This window comes from Crinia signifera, chromosome 5 (assembly GCF_055691185.1).
Source record: "Crinia signifera chromosome 5, ASM5569118v1, whole genome shotgun sequence".
Classification (NCBI taxonomy): domain Eukaryota; kingdom Metazoa; phylum Chordata; class Amphibia; order Anura; family Myobatrachidae; genus Crinia; species Crinia signifera.
This window is the reverse complement of record NC_139221.1, coordinates 86,814,438-86,836,637: the sequence shown is the minus strand read 5'-3', so window position 1 is coordinate 86,836,637 and position 22,200 is coordinate 86,814,438. Positions and strand designations below refer to the sequence as shown.

The 22,200-nt window shown below is 44.1% G+C and overlaps 1 protein-coding gene across 1 annotated transcript in view; it reads left to right on the top strand.

Moving 5' to 3' along the window:
• Positions 1–4,761: 4,761 nt before the first annotated feature.
• LAMA1 (laminin subunit alpha 1) overlaps positions 4,762–22,200 on the top strand; it is a 167,227-nt gene continuing 149,788 nt past the window's right edge. Inside the window, exon 1 of the mRNA XM_083187610.1 lies at positions 4,762–5,162. Within this exon, the coding sequence (XP_083043736.1) occupies positions 5,102–5,162 (61 nt within the window). The 5' untranslated portion in view covers positions 4,762–5,101. The remainder of the gene's footprint in view (positions 5,163–22,200) is intronic.

The following is a 22,200-nucleotide window of genomic DNA, read 5'->3' as shown; positions in this document are numbered from 1 at the left end:
CTCTTCCGGGTGCAGGGAGGAGGAGAGCCCGGCGCAGCAGCAGCAGCGCCGGGTGTGTGAGGGAGGAGGGAGTCGCCGGGACCTGCTGGGACTCTTAACGCAAGAGCTGTCCTTTGCCTTAATTATCGCATATGTTACAACATATGCGATAATTAAGTATGCGATGGGCGGCGAAGGGGGGTGGAGATTCTTAGAGAATCTCCCCCTTAGCCTAACCTATCCCCTAACCTTTCCCCTCCCACATCCTTACCCTATTATCTCTTCTAACACCCCATCCTGCAGCCTTACCATATCCTCTCCCCTAACCTTAACCTTACCTCCTGCAGCCTTACCCTAACTTCTCCACTAACCTTAACCTTACCCCCTGCAGCCTTACCCTAACTTCTCACCTAACCTCCCCTCCTGCAGCCTTAAGGGCATACACATGGGGGATTTCAGCCCCTTTTCTAAGGGATCTGACTAGAAAAGGAGCACAGATTGCTCCATGTGTTTTTCCTGCAGCGATAGCGATGCGCGGTCCTGTGTGTCGCTATCGCCCGATAGGAAAGCCAGTGCTTGCACTATCTTACCTAGATCGTGTGGGGCTTTGCCTATAAAAACAATAGGCAAAGCTCTGCATGATCGCTCAGCACAGCTCTTATCAGTTTCTGCACCAAAGCCAGCTAGCCAAATTCTTAAAATTGCTGTAAGGGCTGCCTCACTGCTCGCTCTATCTATCTATCTATCTATCTATCTATCTATCTATCTATCTATCTATCTATGGGACAGGGGACATCAAAACGTATCTTGCCTCTGGCCGATTGGGACGAACTTATGCTACTGGTCTGGTGCTACTCCAAGTTGGAGTGACAATCTCAGGTGCACTATGCACACAATGTTGAGTTTATGCAGGAAAGGAATCTTGGAATGCCTACCATAATTATACAAATATATCAAGAGGTGCTAGAGAAAAATATACAGTGCTAATGCAAAAGTTTGTACAATTTGCAAATTGTAGCGATGAATTTGGGGTGCAGCTCCCCTCAGGTTGGTGTGGCCTGGTTGCCATGAGGTGGCACACCATAACATTTATTTAGCACTATTTATTTTCTACTAATATTCTACTTTCTAGTATTTGTTACTCATGTAACACTTTTTAACCCCTAGCTTTTGCTTCTTTCGTATTAACTCATTTAGGGCCAGAGGTACTAAGCTTGAAAAGTAATAAAATGGGTAGTGATAAAGTACGAACCAATTAGCTCCTAATTGTCATGTCATGGGCTGTGTTTGAAAAATGACAGTTTTTTAGACAGTTGTTTAGAAGCTGAGTGGTGGTGGTATATCACTGTCCATTTTGTCACTTTTCAAGGATTAGTACATCTTGCATCTTAGTACATCTTGACCCAACACTAGTTTTTCACTAGTGTGCTGCCCTGGAGTAACTGGCTTTCACTGGCTGTTTTTGGGGTCCCTCACCCCTGATTCAAATTTAGTATTAGGACCCACCAGAGAGATAAGGTCACCTAGATCAGGCCTGGCCAACCTGTGGCTCTCCAGATGTTGTAAAACTACAAATCCCATCATGCCTTGCCACAGTTTTGCTATAAGGGAGTGTTAAAACTGTGGCAAGACATGCTGGGATTTGTAGTTTCACAACATCTGGAGAGCCACAGGTTGGCCTGTCCTGACCTAGATGCTGATTGGTGGGCTAATAATTCTTGGCAATAAATATGCCAAAGACCTTGATTATTGCTCTATATGAGATAGCAGAGCTTATTATTATGGATTGTGCATCAGCATTGTACTTTTTAGAACTACAAGTCCCAGCATGATAGAACCTCATGATATATTCCAAGGGTACTTATGTAGTATCTGGGCGTCCGATTTTGTGATTGTATGCCTTACCTTAAGGCATACAATCAGATGCGATGCGATGCGATTTTGCATAGGATTCAATGTTAAGAAGGTCCTGTTCATTTCCCCACTATCCAAGTGGGCATAGAGTTGATTTTATATAGCGTGGCGAGCGCAGCGAGCCACCGAGCCCGAAGCGTGGCGAGCGAAGCGAGCCCCGCGAGGGGACGCATATTTCTTAAAAAGTATTCTGTGTCCCCTCGCGGGGCTCGCTACGCTCGCCACGCTTCGGGCTAGGTGGCTCGCTACGGTCGCCACAGGTTTATATCCAACTCCATGCCCACTTGGATAGTGGGAAAAGGAAAAGGACCCCTTTTTCCCATTGAATTTTATGTTAAAATGGACTCAGACCATTTTAACATTGAATCCTATGGAAAAATCTTGACCATCGCATCGCATACGATTTGGTCGCATGCGATGCGATGCGATGCGATGCGATCCGATTTCTAAATCGGACGCCCAGATACTACATAAGTACCATTCCAAGATACAACATATGCTTTATTGTTACAATATGCTCAATTTGGTCCTTATTAAGAGTTGCTTTTTATTCACCCCCAGTATGGTCAATTAATACAATGGGTGATTCAATTGATATATCGCACCCTATCTCCCATCTATAGTGAAAGGAAATCATGGCGAGATATTCAATTGATCATGTTTACTGCGGCTATCACGCTCATAATGTCAGGTTTTAGCAATGCATAGGGGCTAAACATGACCAAGACAATGGGTGCGACGTGAAAAGTCCAATTTGAGCATTGAAACTGATGACTTTTTGTGCATTTCAGCTAGGTGCCCCACTGAAATGATGTCAGCGTGCCCACCGGCAGAAGCAATTGAATAGCGGCTGGTGTGCACGCACTGGTACAAGAAAACAATTGAATACCTTCCAATGTGTTTGCTATACAAACTGCCTATTTTTAGCATTTAGTGTACTTACATCTGCAGCCATATAGCTGCGTATCTGATACAGGTACGCGAAAGGAAAGGAGGTGCAGCTGCTGACTTGTGTATATGAATAATTAAAATGCATTTTGTGATTACATTGGCATCCAACTCTATATAAGGCCTCTAATGGTACCTGAACATTTAGCTTCATAGTTACAGCAATGGCTGACTGACAAACAAGCTGCAACACTGGGGGCCAGATTCTCTAAATTTCAAAAGTGATAAAATAGAGAGTGATAAACAGCCAGCCAATCAGCTCCTGCCTGACTTTTTCCAAACACAGTCTGTGACATGGCAGGAAGGAGCTGATTAGCTGGCTGTTTATCACTCTCCATTTTATCACTTTTGAAGCATAGAGAATCTGGCCCTGAAGCTGCTATTACTATATAAAACAGTTTGGTACTCTTTACCTAGAAGGGCGCCCGCGATTGGAATCGCGGCCGTCGGGAGTAAAAAATCGCGGTCATCGCGGGCATCGCGGGTACATAAAAAACGGGTGCCTGCGATGACCGCGATTTTCCCATAGGGAGCAATGTTAAAAAAGAAGATTGACCGCGATTTCACTGTAAAATGCCTCAATGCCTGCGATTTTCCCATAGGAATCAATGTTAAATGGGCTACAGAGCCCAAATAGGCACAATTAACCCTTAAATGTCCCCCCAAATTTTTAACGCCACCCCACGATCCACGCCAACCCGAAGCATGGCGAGCGCAGCGAGCCCGCGAGGGGCGGCGGTACGCGTCCTCCGACCTTTTCATGCCCTACTATCCACGTCGGCGTGGAGTTGAGAATAGAATAGTGTGGCGAGCGCAGCGAGCCACCGAGGCCCGAAGCGCGGCGAGCGCAGCGAGCCCCGCGAGGGGCCGCGGATACCTTCACAGGTAAACGCGTCCCTTCGCGGACTTCACAGGTGTCCGCGTCGCCACGGACACCTGTGAAGCCCGCGAGGGGACGCGTATAACTGTGAAGGTATCCGCGGCCCCTCGCGGGGCACGCTGCGCTCGCCACGCTTCGGGCCTCGGTGGCTCGCTGCGCTCGCCGCACACTATTCTATTCTCAACTCCACGCCGACGTGGGTAGTAGGGCATGAAAAGGTCGGAGGACGCGTACCGCCGCCCCTCGCAGGCTCACTGCGCTCGCCACGCTTCGGGTTGGCGTGGATCGTGGGGTGGCGTTAAAAATTTGGGGGGACATTTAAGGGTTAATTGTGGCTATTTGGGCTCTGTAGCCCATTTAACATTGATTCCTATGGCCAAATCGCGGCCATTGAAGCATTGAATGTTAAATCGCGGTCAGCACTAAATTTAACATTGAACCCTATGGGAAATCGCGGTGATCGCGGGCATCGCGTCGCGGCCGTTAATGTACTGCCCGCGATCACCGCGATGGGCGCCCTTCTAGGTAAAGAGTACCAACAGTTTGCATACATTATTTATTACCAGTTAATAATAAACATAACATAATAATAAACTTTATATTAGCTACTTTTTAAATTACCTATTGAAGTATTTCATGTGCAAAGTTGCAAACGTGCACGTAAAACCTGTATAGAATAATATAGTATTTGTTTTATGTAATAACAATAAAATGATTACAATAAAGCGATCCCTCTGTCCACAAGAGTTTATAATCCAGCAGATAAAATACATGATACATCGCATCCTGCAGTTCAGAAACCGAGCAGCTAGCCCCTTGCTATAGTCCAGTCTCCAATTTTTTTTAGTCACCCCCCTCATGAGTCCTGGTAGGACAGCAACATTCCTCACTCATCCTCAATAAAAAGTTGCTTCTCATCTAGATACCAGACACTAGTGGACCACACCAACATTCTATAGGGGGGTTACCATTTTATTATTTGCACTTTATTCCTTCTTATTCAGTTTGCTGAAACCACATCTTCGTCCTTCCTCTCCACAAACCTTTCTATAGTAAAGATTCCAGCTCATACAGGGAGGGCGAAGGCACAAACGTAATTCTATAGCTGTGTGCTTATAGGATCCACCCATGTGTAAGTCAGTGGTCTCTCCCCTGCCCTCTCCCCCCTCTCCCCAAGCGGCTTTTACAGGAGGACTTTGGATGGTTGAAGATTCTGAATGAGAATAACTAGGAGTCGGTGCTGCTGCTTCTGCCGGCCTGGGCTGTATACAAGGAGGAGGATCCCCCATCACTTACAAAGCCTGAGCGCAGGTTACAGCCACCCTGCCCTGTCCTGTGCTGTACCCGACACTCTGCCGCATCAGATCGGAGCAGTGGGAGATGCCATGCCGGCTGCTGGTTGTGTTGGCGCTGTGCACTGGTGTGCAGTGCCAGCTCAGAGGTGAGAGCCTGGGTATAACAGCACGGATACTCGGGGGAAATAATTACTATGTATAGTATTTGCAGACACGTTTACCCCATTGTGATGAGCTGCACTGTAATGAAATGAATGATCGGGACTGGGCACTTGGGTTATAGATAGGCAATATGTCACTTAACAGTAAGGTGTGTGTTGTGGTTGGGAATGTACAGTGTACAGAGGCTCCTGATGAGCATTGTCGGAAAGTGTCATTGGGTCACCCTCTGCACGGTGTTCCTCACTGCTGCTTACTGCTATTCCAGCTGCCCGGTACTGCAGAGCATCCCACTGTAGCTGCACACATCCTGCTGCGTTATGTGTGTGGGGGAGATGAGATTTGGCCAGATGTTACTCCCAGCATTGCTGCACTGTGGCTTGTACAGGAATTTACATCCCTCTGGCAAATGTTACAGTCCATGGGCCTGTGCACAGTGACGGCTAATCACTTCATACTGGCAGGACTATGTGAGGGCTAAAACTTTTACAAAGTGGATAGATATATAGACAGATGTAATGCATCATTATGAAATAGTGTCACTATGCCCAGATTATTAGTGCCTGGTACTATGCACAGATTGTTACTGTCTGGTACTATGCCCAGATGATTACTTTCTGGTACTATGCCCAGATTATTACTGTCTGGTACTATGCCCAGATTATTACTGCCTGGTACTATGCCCAGATTATTACTTTCTGGTACTATGCCCAGATTATTACTGTGTGGTACTGCTCACAGATCATTACTGTCTGGTACTATGCCCAGATTATTACTGTCTGGTACTATGCCCAGATTATTACTGTCTGGTACTATGCCCAGATTATTACTGTCTGGTACTATGCCCAGATTATTACTGTGTGGTACTACTCACAGATTATTACTGTCTGCTACTGCACACATATTATTACTCCCTGGTACTCTGCACATATTATTACTGTCTGGTACTTTGCAGAGATTATTACTATGTGGTACTATGCACAGATTATTACTGTCTGGTACTATGCACAGATTATTACTGTGTGGTACTATGCACAGATTATTACTGTGTTGTACTTTGCAGAGATTATTACTGTGTGGTACTATGCTCAGATTATTACTGTCTGGTACTATGCACAGATTATTCCTGTCTGGTACTACACTCAGATTATTACTGTGTTGTACTACGCACAGATTATTACTGTCTGGTACTACACTCAGATTATTACTGTGTTGTACTACTCACAGATTATTACTGTCTGGTACTACACTCAGATTATTACTGTGTGGTACTATGCACAGATTATTACTGTGTGGTACTATGCTCAGATTATTACTGTGTGGTACTATGCACAGATTATTTCTGTCTGGTACTATGCACAGATTATTCCTGTCTGGTACTATGCACAGATTATTACTGTGTGGTACTACTCACAGATTATTACTGTCTAGCACTATGCACAGATTATTTCTGTCTGGTACTATGCACAGATTATTACTGTGTGGTACTATGCACAGATTATTACTGTGTGGTACTATGCACAGATTATTCCTGTCTGGTACTATGCACAGATTATTCCTGTCTGGTACTATGCCCAGATTATTACTGTCTGGTACTATGCACAGATTATTCCTGTCTGGTACTACACTCAGATTATTACTGTGTTGTACTACGCACAGATTATTACTGTCTGGTACTACACTCAGATTATTACTGTGTTGTACTACGCACAGATTATTACTGTCTGGTACTACACTCAGATTATTACTGTGTGGTACTATGCTCAGATTATTACTGTGTGGTACTATGCACAGATTATTTCTGTCTGGTACTATGCACAGATTATTCCTGTCTGGTACTATGCACAGATTATTACTGTGTGGTACTACTCACAGATTATTACTGTCTAGCACTATGCACAGATTATTTCTGTCTGGTACTATGCACAGATTATTACTGTCTGGTACTATGCACAGATTATTACTGTGTGGTACTATGCACAGATTATTACTGTGTGGTACTATGCACAGATTATTCCTGTCTGGTACTATGCACAGATTATTCCTGTCTGGTACTATGCCCAGATTATTACTGTCTGGTACTACTCACAGATTATTACTGTCTAGCACTATGCACAGATTATTTCTGTCTGGTACTATGCTCAGATTATTACTGTGTTGTGCTACGCACAGATTATTCCTGTCTGGTACTATGCACAGATTATTCCTGTCTGGTACTATGCCCAGATTATTACTGTCTGGTACTACTCACAGATTATTACTGTATAGCACTATGCACAGATTATTTCTGTCTGGTACTATGCTCAGATTATTTCTGTCTGGTACTATGCTCAGATTATTACTGTGTTGTGCTACGCACAGATTATTACTAAAGTAAATTATTGTGCTGGAAACGTAGTTTGTGCATAATTCTGACTGCCAGGTTCTGATTCCTGACAGTCCGTGTTATATCGTCACAGTTGTGGCCATTTGTATCAACAATTAAATCGGATGCTCTCAGGATCGTTTTATGTCCAAAATAAGTATAGACCCCAGCATACTGTACACCTGTTGTACCCATCTTTATACGGGGTTTACAGTATGCAGATAATAGGGTATGTGGTTAGAATCTTGGTGGACTAAATGTCGGCAGTCAGATTATCGACTCTGGCATCCTGGAAGAACAACATTTATAAGGATGCCAGCGCCGGTATCCTGACTGCGTGCATCTCGAATGCAAGTATGCAGGGCAGATTAATGTTGGAGTTGGTATTCTGACCGCTGGCATTATATCCACTAGGCATCTGTATGCATTCTGTTTTTAGCCAGATCCACTGATTTTTGGCAGATCGGGACGATAATTGCATAGTGTATGTCTGTGACTAATCAGCATAATCGGAGGGTCGTGTATGGAAAATCTTCCAGACTTGGGTCAGCAGCAGTGTAAATGGGTCAACCTGTGTCCATTTACACGGAACTTCTACCCAGGTCCTGACCTGTGTTGAACATGGGCAGGACCTGGGTAGAGGGCAGTGTAAACGGCTACGCCGGGTCATTTGACCTGGCTCTCGTTTACATCAATAGGGTAAACCCAACCTCCGGACTGCAGCGTCCATAGGTTGGACGGGGGGGGGGGTAAGGGGCACACAGCCTCCGCTGCTGTCTGCTGTATTCTACAGACAGCAGTGGAGACAGGGAGGAGGTGAATGGATGCCTGTGAGCAGCATCCATTTACCTCGTGGACAGGGGCTGGGGGTGGGGGGTGCATGGGGGCAGCCCAGCAGCGTACCTTGGTGCTGGGCTTGCCCCGGTGTGGTGATCGGCGGTCCCGGTGCTCGGAGATTATGTCATCTCCAAGCGCCGGTGTAAAAGGTAACAAACGACGGGTTGCACCCGGGTTGAAGATGGGTCCAAAAAACCTGTGTGCAACCCGTCGTTTTGTTGTAAAAGGGGTATAATCTGATCATTGATATCATTGATATCTCAATCTCACAATGTGGTAGGTTTTAGGTTGTTAGATGATATGTCTGTTGGTCTGACATACATTGTGTCTGTCAATGTATGCCCAGCATCAGATTCTTATACAAATTAGCAATGAGCCCAGGAGTATGCAGAGGTGTAAGGAAATCCCATAAAAGGAGCATGGGGAAAAGTGTAAACATCCCACATAGTAGGAGCTTCATTGGCTACAACGTTCTGTCCATCATGTGTGCGTTATCCGGGAAGGAGAACCTTGCTTAGTTTTTCCAGCAGCCAATAGAGGGATGAACATACAATGAGTCTAGTTTGAATCCAATAACTATGGGGGTGATTCCTATCTACTTGCACTAATGCTAGTTCGGCCCCGTCCTGATGTTTTGGGGACTAAGCATGCCCATGATCTCTTATGCGCATAGAAAGCTCCCCTTTACAAATGGCTTCGGTGACTTGCATAGTAGCCGAGCTGTCCGCATGGGGCGGGCCATAGGAACTCCCATCGTTTTATGGGCAACCCCATGCAAATGCTGGGGGCGGACGGCTGACGTCACAGGACATCACATGCCCATCTTCGTCCCGGCGCTCACAAATAAAAGTCAGTTTCCACTGACTTTTATTTGTGAAGGCAGGAAAAATCATTTGATGGTTGGCGGAGACATGCGAGGATATGTGTTTTCATTACACAGCCCCTCTCATGTTAACAAGTGAAATTGGCACCTGATGGGAGGTGGTCGTTCAGATGGGCAGCGTCTCTAGTGCTCGGTAAGCTGGGATGTGTGCAGCTTACTGAGCAAACCAGAATCAGGGCCTATATGTTATGTGTAGACCACACTGGAAAAACTACTGTAGTACACACATCATGGATAACTACCGGAGAGCAGGAATGCTTATTTGCTGCACACCCTTATGAGGGGTGCTAGACGGCTCCGTCCAGCACTCCGACGTCGGAATCCCGACTGCTCCCTCATGGGGGTCCACGACCCCTATAGAGGGAGAATAAAATATTCCCGCAAGGGGCTTCATCGCGCTCCCCCCGCTGTGCAGTCGAGATTCCGACGCCTGAGTAATGACTGTCGGAATTCAGACTGTCGGTGAAATATACCACACCCCCTATGAGTTCTGTCTCCTAACTGGAGGTTTAGATCTAAGCTGCAATCAATCATGGGAGAGTAGGGTTATCGGAACCGTATTAAGTACATTAAGTGGCACTTTGTTGTGAAGAAAGATAAAATTGCGCAAATTGTGGCAAGGAATGTGCTTCTCTGCGGAAATGCAGCTGGAAGGTGTAAAATCCTATTATATATAAATGATATAGCACCTATTATATGTGTATGTGGAGTTCTGATCTTTGCCAACTCAGAGTTGATAGAAAATTGTTAGTGACATGTAAATGTCCATGTGTTCCTGAATGTCCTATGCACAAAATGTTCCCTCTATATCCCTTTAACGCATTTCATATTCCTGCTCCAAAAGATGAAATCCTCTTGCACATACTCCACAGTGAGAAACGGCCTCATTATGCCCAACTCTTCCGGTATACTGGTGCCAACCTCTGCAAAGCTGTGCTATACGTCTACGCCCTGATTTGTGAGGGGGGGGTGGAGACTATTTTTTCATCTTCACATGGCTGCGTTCACTCTGGTGGGGTGGTGGCTAATTGATTGCTGACCTTTTCAAATATATCAATTCTCCTTTTTTTTGGGTGGGGGGGTAATTTACTTATTACCTAAAATAATGGATATAGGCCCTTATTCTGGTTGGTGCGGTAATATCCACGTGCGTTCGTGCCGCCGATGTTTTGTGTCTGCGCATGTGCATAGGCGTCTCTGCGCATGTGCGAGCGGGACGCATGGCCACATTCCGCATGAAATGTGTACACTACGAACAGGGGGTGGAGAGGGGCGTGAAGGGCTGTTTGGGCTCATTACCATATGTTTACACCCCGCGTTTCATGGGCGTTCCCATGCAAACGCTGGGCGTACGTATGGTAATGCGGCCGTGACGCACGTGTGGGGGGCGGACATATGACATTGCCGGATGTCAGCTGCCCGCCCAGATCCCTGCTTTTGCACGGAGAAATGCCAGTGTGGTCTGAGGTTGCGGGAGCTGCCTGGCCACTCGGTCCTGCATTCGATGTTCTGCGACCATCGAATGATGGTGGAGGTTCCCTGAGATGGAGGAGGTGTATTCCTGAGAAATACACGTGCGGTCCGTTCGGACAGCTTCTTACCGCGTATGGACGGAGTTGGCGATCCGTATGGAAGGCGGGGTTTAGGACGCACGGTGCTGGCCGCATATTCGGATCCAGCCGCACCGATCAGAATAAGGGCCATAGTTAGAACCACTTTTGTATGTAAATAAGCTTATTTTTTGCATGGCTTTTTATATATGTCCTCCAGGTTTAAGATATTGGGCCTGATTCTGGTTGACTCGCTAAGCAGTGAATGCCTGGCCCCCTCCGCCCAGCGAATATCCCCGCTGCACTGCAAATGGATGTTTTGCGGGTCCGAAATTATTCAATGGTCGCCGACCATCGAAGGATTTCTACAGTGCTCGCAAATCTTAGTCAGTCTGGGCAGACGTAGACTTGCGGTCCGAGAACTGGGTGGGCGGCTGATGTCCAGGTTCCCATGGGGACGCCCCCCTTCATCACCCCCGTGCCAGCGCCAAGGAGACTATGCAAGTCTCCGAAAGGCTCCCGCACAGAAGCCCTGCACATGCGATGAAGCGAATATACACATGCGTAGTGCTTCAACATCGGTCCCCCATGCGAACACGCAGGGGCCCGATCAGATTAGAATCAGGCACATAATCTGCCCCATCCCCCCCCCCCCCCACACCGCTATGGAACGTAACAATTGGTGATGGAAGTGAATCTTGATGCAGAATATATTTTCCTGTTGATTAATTGATATAAATGATAATATAGACCAAAGTGCATATACTGACATTATAAGGCAAGATTCAGATCACAGTAATGTAGTGAATTTATTATCTTCTTGTACAGTTCTGTAGAGTGAATTTAGTCACCTGGCAATTCCTATCTAACGCCATCCCCTGTGGAAAGATGAACGAAGGTTTAGATCTAATGCATTAAAGTATGAGATATAATGAAAACCAGCTGTGGATTAGCTGTTCTTTGTTCTCAATAGGAGATGACGCTTAAAAGAATGGCCCCAGGCTCTTTTTTTATGTTGGGGGTGTGTGTGTGCTTTTCATTAATGTGTCTGCGATCCCACTGCTCATCCTTCGTAGACGACTGCAGCACTGTAATGGCCCAGTAGCACTCATAGCAGTTTATTAGGTTGGCCATCAAGTAAAAATACGGAAGTGTTCAACACCTTTTAGTATTTTGCGACAAGTTCTTATGGGACTATTTTCTCCTGTCTGCTAAACAACTCGGAAACAGACTCCGGATAGAACACATTACCTATATAAATAACCGGTACTTCATTCAGTATTGAGTCTGTTTGAGTTCTTATACAGACTTTGCAAACAATACCTTTCACACTTCGTTATGTGAGGCTGCATTTATACTGTCTTGGACATTTAAATATGGAAACCTTTCTCCTGGCATTGTTTATATACTGTATGCTGCTCATACTGTATATGCAGTTTAGAATTGTATTGTAAAATGTAAAAGGTCACGACGAGGATGAAGCTAGCGGCCATTGGGCTGATATAGACATTTTAATTGTCTTTTTTATAATGGTCATTTAACTGTAAGTCGTTGCCACACAAGACATTAGGACACACTGGTCGACATAAAAGTCAATAGGTCGTCCACTATTGGACGACAGGCAATAGGTCAACAAATGAAAAGGGTTGACATGGTCAAAAGGTCGACGTGAAATTTTAATGCTTTTTTTTTTAAAGGCGGTTTTTCATACTTTTTTATTTATTAAAAGTTTCTTATATAACGCACACATATTCCACAGCGTTTTACAGAGAATATTTGAACATTCACTTCTGTCCCGGCCCCAGCGGAGCTTACAATCTATATTCCCTACCACATGTAGCACACACTCACACAGACATTCCAGAGTTAATTTTGTTGGAAGATATACCCTACCAGTATATCTTTGGATTGTGGGAGGAAACCGGATTACCCGGAGTAAACCCATTCAAGCACGGGGAGAATATACAAACTCCGCACAGTTAGAGCCATGGTGGGGATCGAACCCATGACCTCAGTGCTGTGAGGCAGTAATGCTAACCGTTACACCGTCCATGCTACCCCAATAAGTACACATAAAAATACAGGAAAAATACAGTTGTGTGCCTGAAGCAAGGGGAAGCAGTACACTTATACGGTGTCCATGTTGACCTATGTTGACATAAATCACAAGAAATCCTTGTGTCAACCCTTTTTATGTTGCCAGTTTCCATGTCGACATATTGCTATTGCTTTACTCACACACTGAAAGCTAATTTAACAACCTATAATCTATTCCCAATGTAAACCAACATGTTATTATGAATACTAGAATTGAAAAAGCAATATATCTGTCTTTGCAGCATGAAATGATGAGTATATGAATGATAAACTCTTATTTATATAGTATAGTAATAGTATTGAATATTATCTTCATTACTACTATAATACAATCCCATATAGTGATAACCTTTCTAGAAGCTCTATATCAAGTCATATCAGTTTCTGTCCTGGAGAACCTCCAATCTGGTTACACCTACACCAGGCACCCAAACAAGGTGCCGTGCATCGCTATCACCCACAGTGTACGCACTGGGCGATTGTGTCTAACCTTCTAGTCAAAATCTCCTGGCTACATCATTAGCTCACACATACTAACTTTATGAGAGATTATGGCCCTTATTCTGGTTCACTTGCAAAGGCAAATTTTTTCTCTAATGGACAAAACCATGTGCACTGCAGAGAGATTTAGATTTGGGTGTTATTTGGTTTCTGTGCAGGGAAAATACTGACTGCTTTATTTTTACACTGCAATATAGATCTCACTTTGAAGTAAAATCCACTTAAATCTAATTCTCTCTGCACCTGTTATTGTACATCAGCCCCACCTGCAGCGTACATGGTTTTGTCCATTTGAGAAAGAATTTGCCTTTGCGAGTGAACCAGAATAAGGACCATAATCTCTGATAGAGTTAGTATGTGTGAGCTAATAAGGCAACACATACCCTGCAGTATCAGCAATCTTTTGCTCCTTGGGCATATAGAAACTGAAATGTGCATTATTGCAGTGGTTCCCACATGTTCTTGAATCAGGGTCCCCTAGGGTATCAGCATTTTTGTTCACGGCACCCCTAGATTAAGTTTTTTTAATTAAATTGAGTGAATTGTGCCTAACTGTCATCCTTAAGTTAATTTACGTGGTGGTGGACCATTTTGATTGCGATTGTCCACACTTTAAGATTGACAGCTACTAGCAATGGTTTTGCATATCACTTTGACCATAATTTGATTTGGTCTTGGACTACGAACCCAATTCACCCCTGCAAGATCCTCTTGGCACCCCAGTGTTTACAGTTTTGGAACCACTGCATATATAATCTGATATGAATTAATCTTGCCTATTGGTAAATATTGTCAAAAGATAAACAGGCACCAGAAAAGACACAATGGGTACCAGTACCTAATCTCTCATTCAAATGGCTGAAACTGCAGAGAGGGAGAATTAGGGGGGAGGGTTAGATGTCTATCATCTGGGTGTCAGTATTCTGTGCATCTGCATGCTGCTGTCAGTCATCTGTCTGCTAGTATTCCAATTCCCGGGCTGCTTTAAGAAAAAGCCCTAAAAACTGAAAAACAAAACTTAATCAAGACAAGCAGTAAGCAGCCATCATTGGGGAATAGATGGGATTAAACTGGCTGTGGTATGCCGTTCCGACAGTCTAATCCATGGTTTAATCGGGTGCCGGACGGGGTCCCGACAGTCGGGATCCTGACAGTTATTAGCCTGACGTCGGGATTCCGACTGGCCGGACTCAGACTGCGTGGCCAGAGCAAGAAACCCCCTTGCGGGCCCGCTGCGCTTGGCACACTGCGGGCACGGTGGCTCGCCACCTATTCTATTCACCCTCTATGGGGGTCATGGACCCCACAAGGGAGAATAGCTGATGGCCGTTGGGAACCCAGCCGTCGGTGTTTTAACAGTCGGGATCCCGACGTCGGGTTAATGACTGTCGGGATCCCGACTGTCAGGAACCCCGTCCGGCACCTGATTAAACCATGGTGAGGAGGCTTCTGCACTGCTGGCAGGCAATCCAATCCACATCAGTGATTGCAGCCACCCCCTGTTGTGAAGCTGACCTGAGGGATAAGAGAAGCCACTGCTGAGTTCCCCTGAGTTTTGAGTAAACTCGTCAGGGAAAGCCTAGATGCAACCACACAGTTGCTAGTATGATGGCAATTTATTTTTGCCCACTTTCTTGGAGATGTCGGGGCTTGCTTTGGATTCTCAATGTACTAAGATATAGGCAGGTAAATAGATGTTGAATAAAAAAAGCATGTGCTCGTTTATAACCCATGCAGTCCTGGGAATGTAAATGGCCTATATGTACATATCAAAAACATAGTTGTTCAATGTTTCTCCCGGGAGAGCTACCTCATGGCATCTTGTAGTGTCCATAAGATGTTAGGGACACTGAACTTGTTCCTAGTCCTGTCTCCTCATGACTTCATGCCTCACATGTTCAGGGGCTGGCCCAGAGGGTTTCTGCCCTGTTCTGACATATTGTGATATATTTGGGCCAGAGGTTTGCTGTTGTATGTAATGATGTTTTAGTGAATGATCATGAAAAGGCATGTGGAATCACAGTCCATATCATAACCACTGTCCAAGGGCCAAAGGTGTTTTAGTCAGTGGTCGGCCATTTATTAACAGTACTTGTGCATTCCTTTCCATGATGTAGTGTGTGAAGTTACTTCAGACTTTGTGAAAGCCCTAGAATTTTTTTTTATTGTTATCTCTTCTATTCTTACAAGCCCTAATTAACATGCTTTTGGTTACTCACTAGATGTACCTTTGAACTAATGCAGAGTGGCCTTCTGATTTAAACAGGCCTTTGTCTGTATAATCTATCCCTGACTAGATGCTGTTTCAAAGCCAAACATCATACCAACTGTCTGGAGATGACTATCATGACATGAGGGCCTAGTGGTGTCTTTTCCCTCCACTACATAACAATTCTTAGTCAAATCTGGGGGCACAGGTTAATGTCTGAGCAATTCACTGATAATATCCTATTAATCGTTCAAACATGAATGCTTATGGAATAATCCCCAATTGGTTTGAATGAAATGAAATACTCTGTTTACGAAATGTAATGATCAACCTTTTATCATTTCTAAATCCAAACTTTAAAATCAGTCATTTTATCAAATCGCTATTCATTCAGTTTCCTTCTATAGCTGATCCCAGGGTGTGTTCCCAACAAGTTGTAAAAAAAAAGCAACTATGTTTGCCCATCAGTACAATGCATAGTCATAGGAGCAACAGCATTGTATTTATATGAATTACTGGATGGCCAGTGAAAGTGGACTAATGGAATCCTTGCATTTGTTGACAGCAAGTTGCTGTTTGCTTTCACACTTAGCTAGATGCTTTGTTCCTGTCCCTCCTCATTGTTTACCGTAACTAAACAGTTGCTCTTCTTCAGGCATTCCTGCAGCCAGCCTGTGACACCATTAGCGACAGGTCAATTGTTTCCACATTAATGAGAAAGAACAGCTGTCCCAAATGCAGGACTGCTCTTTACCTATGAATATTTTGGGGTTCATGCAGGGTTCAACACAAATTGGTTTGGCGCACATAGCGTACAGTATATTGCATATATACACAATGCACATGTTAGGTAAACACAACTAAGGGTGATGCTATGTTGTTCAAATTTTAGTCTGATCTGTAGTGACCTCTGTGTAGGCCTGGCTGGTAGTAGTGGGGTGATTCCCTGAAGGTAAGTTGTTTGTACCTAGTTGAATAGGGAAGTGCACACTGATATAGGCTGTGAAGTGTACAGTTAGTCTAGCTGCAGAGATTTGTACTCAGCATGTGGCCATGTTTAGTTCCGTGCTCGCATTGTAGAACATTTACTAATATGTACACAGAATCTCATGCTGCTTTCCCACTGCCTACATGGGTAAAGACTCATTTTTTTTAAACGGGTCTTTAAACGGGTAAGAGCCATAAAGACCCTTTCCCACTGCAGCTTTTAAATAGTAAATTACCGTTTAAAAGCCGCTTTTGGCACATTCACACTTACCCGTTTAAAAACCTGTTTAAACTATAGTAAAAATGAGGGGGGGTGGAATTTAAAAAAAACGGCGTGGGGTCCCCCCCACTGCCGTAACCAGCACCAGGCTGAAGGAGCCGGGGCTGGTATTAAAAAATCAGGAAACCCGACAAATAGGGCTTCGCTGATTTTTTTAAACCAGCCCCAGGCTCCAGGTCCGGGGCTGGTTCCCAAAATACGGTGGACAAACTTACTAGGGGTCCCCCGAATTTTAATAACCAGCCCCAGGCGAAACCAGCCAGCAGGGTAATGCCACAGCCGGGGGGAGACTTTTTATACAAGTCCCCCCGGTCAAAGCATTCAGCCCTCTGACCGGTCAGCCTGGCCAGGGGCCCTGGGGGAGTGGGGACCCCCCCCAATTAAGGAGTACCCCCCTTCCAGGACTTACCTGACCAGGCTGAAGCCTGGTGCTGTCCCCGGTGACCCTGTGCGGTGGTCACCGGGCTGATTGAAGTGTAAAAAATAGAATAAAAACTATTGTCTTTTACTGTGGAACTATGAGTCCCAGCAAGCCTCCCCGTATGCTGGGACTTGGAGAACCACAAGTCCCAGCATGCGGGGCATTAAAGGGCCCGCTGGCACTTGTAGATCCACAGAAAAAAAAATAGTCAAATAAACACACTGACACATACTGAAAATAAAACTTTAATACATCCAAAGCCCATACATACTGATACTTACCTATCTTGAGTCCGTCGGTAGGTCCCTGGGTCCGCTGCCAGTGCCTTGGTTCCGGTGCCTTGGTTCCGGGGCTCCAGGGCTGAAGAATCCATGGTCCTGGATCCGAAGAAATCCATGGGGGACCTGTGGAAGGAAATCCTACTCACCCAGGTCCTCTGGCGAAGATCCCCTCATCTTCTCTGTCTCCGCCGTAGTCAGCCGCCGGTACCCATCGGACTTTGAGAGGCGCAGAGATGTTTCTCATCCAAATGATTCTATTGGCCGCCTAGCGGCCAATCAGGAGCCGACTTTCTAGCATTTGCACTGGTAAATTCAGCTACAGATTTGGCAGAAAATACAAATGGAAAATGCTTCTCATTTTCCATTCGAATAAAAGTAAAAAACGGATCCACTCTGGTAATCCCAACCCGGTGGATCCGTTTTAACTTTTATCCTGGTGGAATTCTGTTATCATTATACAGAATAAGAAGATTTAGCACCACAGATGATACACTGTATCCAGGGGTTAAAAATAAAAAACGTGCAAAAACCTGGTCCATATGAACTGAATTCTGGGTCCTCGAGTGACTCATGTTACTGCAGGAGCTGGCAGCCCATCAGGGAGCACCACGTCAGCAGTGCTCCTGATTGGCTGAGCTCCACTGACCTGTCAGTCAAGCAGAGCTCTTTCTATTTATAACGGGGAGGGATTCCCCGCTCTAAATAGGCATGGGAACTTTGTGGTATCCTAAACCACAAAGGTTATTTAGGTCAATTCGAATCCCTTCACCATTGGAAAATACAAATCCTGAGAATACAGCAGTTTATTAAATTAGCCGTATTCTCAGTTCGTATTTGCGGCCCGATTATGGCTGATCCCTGTCATACCTGTTCGTACACTGGATCTGCCGTAATCAGGACCTTAGTATATTTCCCCCAACATATCTACAGTATTTACCAATTATAAGGATATATTTGACCAGATAATTGTCTATATTTATTTATTTATTTACAGTTTCTTATATAGCGCAGCAGATTCCGTTGCGCTTTATATATATTTTTCTATCTCTCTATCTATCTCTCTCTTCCTCTCTATCATTAAATCTTACATAAACTCTGTGTTTTAACTAATTTTACAAAAATTAAGGAAATAGGTACATAATGGATATATATCATACAAAACTTTTTAACTACAATACTTGCAAAGTTTGCAGGTCTATTTTGCCTTGAATTTTGGAACTTTCCTTTCTCAATGTGGTGCAAATAATTGCTGATCCTTTGTATTGTGACCTGGAGGACGACACAGGAAAGGATCTGTGGAATACTCAGTGGAGTTTATAGAAGTTAGTGCCTTCAGATGTTCACGCAGTTAGTGGTACAGCAGAGCTAAGCAACAGCTAGAGATAAAAAGCATTTTCTGGGATTTGCAGCTGTTTGCCGTCAGTACTTCCCTTTTGTTTGAAGCCGTCTAGACAATTCATGAATAAGCCTAGTGTTATTCAACACATCAAATGATGTGCTCATTCTGCCCTTACAGCCTACTTCCTATTGGTTATTAAACTGGAAATAGTCAACTCATTTTTGCTAAAATTACTGTACTTATGTCCTTGTGGTGACGAGTATCAATGCGGTAACATATGGAATATGCCGCTTGGGGCCTCGCAGTGCAAAGGGCAAAAAGGTGATGTTGCTGAGTTTGCTTTGTACAAGTGCACTTATTTTGTGCTGGTTTGCGAAAATACACTACAATATTGGCAATCACTGTGTCCCATTGCTCTTATTATTGTTATTATTAGTTGTACTAGTAGTTGTAGTAGTAGTATTGCCATTGCTCACATTATGATTGCGAAATGAGGCTAAATAGCAGTTCTTTAGGATAAAATGGATAGATTTGTTTATTGAAAAGGGAAGAACTAGTGATACTAGAGATTTTTCCCACTAGAGATTTTTCCATGTCACATATACAGTAAGCTCTTCTAGGTTGTGGAGGCATCTCCTAGAATAATGGCAATTATGAGCTTAACATGTGAAACTAAAGGTCCCGTAGGGAAACAGAAGTACTGTAACACCTTGGTCTGTCAGTGGGACAATTATGCTGTATGCTGCGTCTCTTTATTGGGATGCAAGTGTAACATTCAAAAACAAATGTAGTTAGATTGCCACCTGGTCTTTACCAAACACCCAATGATATCAAAGGTGCAAGGGCTTGTGGGTTGGGCAAATATTAATTTAGTGCACATCTATTATAGCCCACCTTGTTCGCATAACAGTGGTAACTCATTTGTACTCACAGTAGTAGCACATATGATTTTTGTAAAGAGCACATTTAGCCCTTTTATTGGCTATGTATAGGCTATGTGACATAATATCTATCCATTATAGGCCGCTATGTGACATAATATCATCACACGTCTCTTTCCTCTTGGATGTTCTAAGGAGCAAATGAAGGGCCTGATGCAGACCTGCTCACTAGGTAGTGTACAATGGCATCAGTTCGTACCAGTTGCCCGGAAGCAAGATACACACACACACACACACACACACACACCTTAAATAAATATATGTATGCATGTGTGTTTGTATGTATGTACCGTATGTACAGTATGTACAATATCTGCTTCTAGTGGAACAGGTCATGGATTCTAATACAGCGTGTGAGACTTGGCAAAAATCATGTTAACGTTGAAGAAACTGTAATGTCTATGGTCCTGCTGGGGGGGGGGGGGGGGGAGGGTCAGCCACAGAAGCGATATTGATGGCTTTCATTTAACGGATTCAAACTCAGAGGAGAGGTGCCCCCTTGGGAGCAGGAGCCTGGTGGCAGATGACTCCATTGCCTCCCAAAGTTACGCCTCTGGTAGTGTATATTCGCTGCCTACCAAGCATGTGAACGCCACCGAGCGGAACGCACATCCCCGCGCCCGAATCCGCTGGTATGTGGATACCCGGAGGAGAAATCATTTGATGGTCCATACTTACTTTTCAGATGCCCACTATCTGCAAAATTGGGGGCAGGCACTTACCTTCTGTAACATCAGCCGCCCGCCCTGAGGATGCTTGGGCACGCCCATAAAACACTGGGTGATCCTCTGCATTCGTCCCATGGTCACCCCCTTCCCACCATTGAGTAAATGCTTAATGAAACTTTCCAAAGGCGTTCGCTCCTGGGGCTTGCACATATTTGTTCACGTGCAGTGCCCCACCATTGGAACCAGGGGCAAATTCGGACCTCTAAGGTATACGTGGGTTAATTATGAAAATAATTTGCATACAAATGACTCTAAAAACTTGAAATATGAATTTTATATTAACATATCATATGCATGTGTTCTCCATGATTCATTACATGTATAATAACTGACCCACATGCAATTTTCCAAACTATTTGTGGTCTGCGTGTTCATGGCCACAAAGTTGAGTCTCACAACCTGCATGTGTTTCCAGACTGGCGTGCAAAGCCATAATTACATACTCATGGAGATAGTGTTGCTTAAAAGAAACCTGGATTACCCTCTACTAAGTACACATTGCATTCTTAAAGAGCAGCCATTGCGTTTTACAGCTTGTCTCAGTTGAGCATTTTATCACAGTGATAAGTTTGATGCTATTGGGAACTACTGTATAATATAAATTATGATCCCTATATGCATTTCATATATACGTTAATGTCAGTTTGCAAAGAACTTATTGCAAATTCATTCTATACTTTTATATGCACTATAAAGGTAAATAATAACTGTACAGCTATGCTGGATGGCATAGAACAGAACAGAGGAATTTTGGTGATTTTTATCATCATTTCATGGGAAAGAAATGACAATGTGCCTGGTGTGCAACACAAGATTGGGAACTGCTCATCAAATCGAAAAGGATGATCTTGGAAGTATTTGGATTACTTAACTTTGTCATAACAAATCATTGTAAGTACTGAATCTTACAAAATGCTTAAATTAAGTTAATGGATCAAAATAGTTTAGAAAAAGTAACTGTCACATAATCCCAACATCATATATATAACAAAACATTGTGTAGAGAATGTGATCAAAAAGTAATTTTCCTATCATCAGAGGAACATTTCTTGAGCTTGATGATGTCTTTATGCCTTCTAAAAAAATGATCCTCCAAATACTTCTGTCCCAGGAGGGTACACTGGGCAGGCAGCAAATTAGTGCATACTTTACTGGTAATTCTGGGTATATATATGGGTGTGGTATAGGGGATCCCGACTGGCCGGACCCAGACAGCATGGTGAGCGCAACTAAGTCCCTTGCGGGCACGGTGGCTTGCTACACGAGCCACCTATTCTATTCTCCCTCTATGAGGGTCGTGGACCCCCACGAGGGAAAATAGCAGGTGGCCGTCGGGAACCCAGCTGTCAGTGTTTTGCCAGTCGAGATCACGACGTCGGGTGAATGCCTATCGGGATCCCAACTATCGGGAACCCGTCAGGCACCCATATCTATATCTATCTATATATATATATATATATATATAGATAGATAGATATATATATATATCTATCTATCTATATATATATATATATATATATATATATATATATAAAGCATTTATAGTTCACAGGAGTACAAAGCTATCTAATAATGTTTGATGTATTTTTATAGCTTAAAGGCTTGT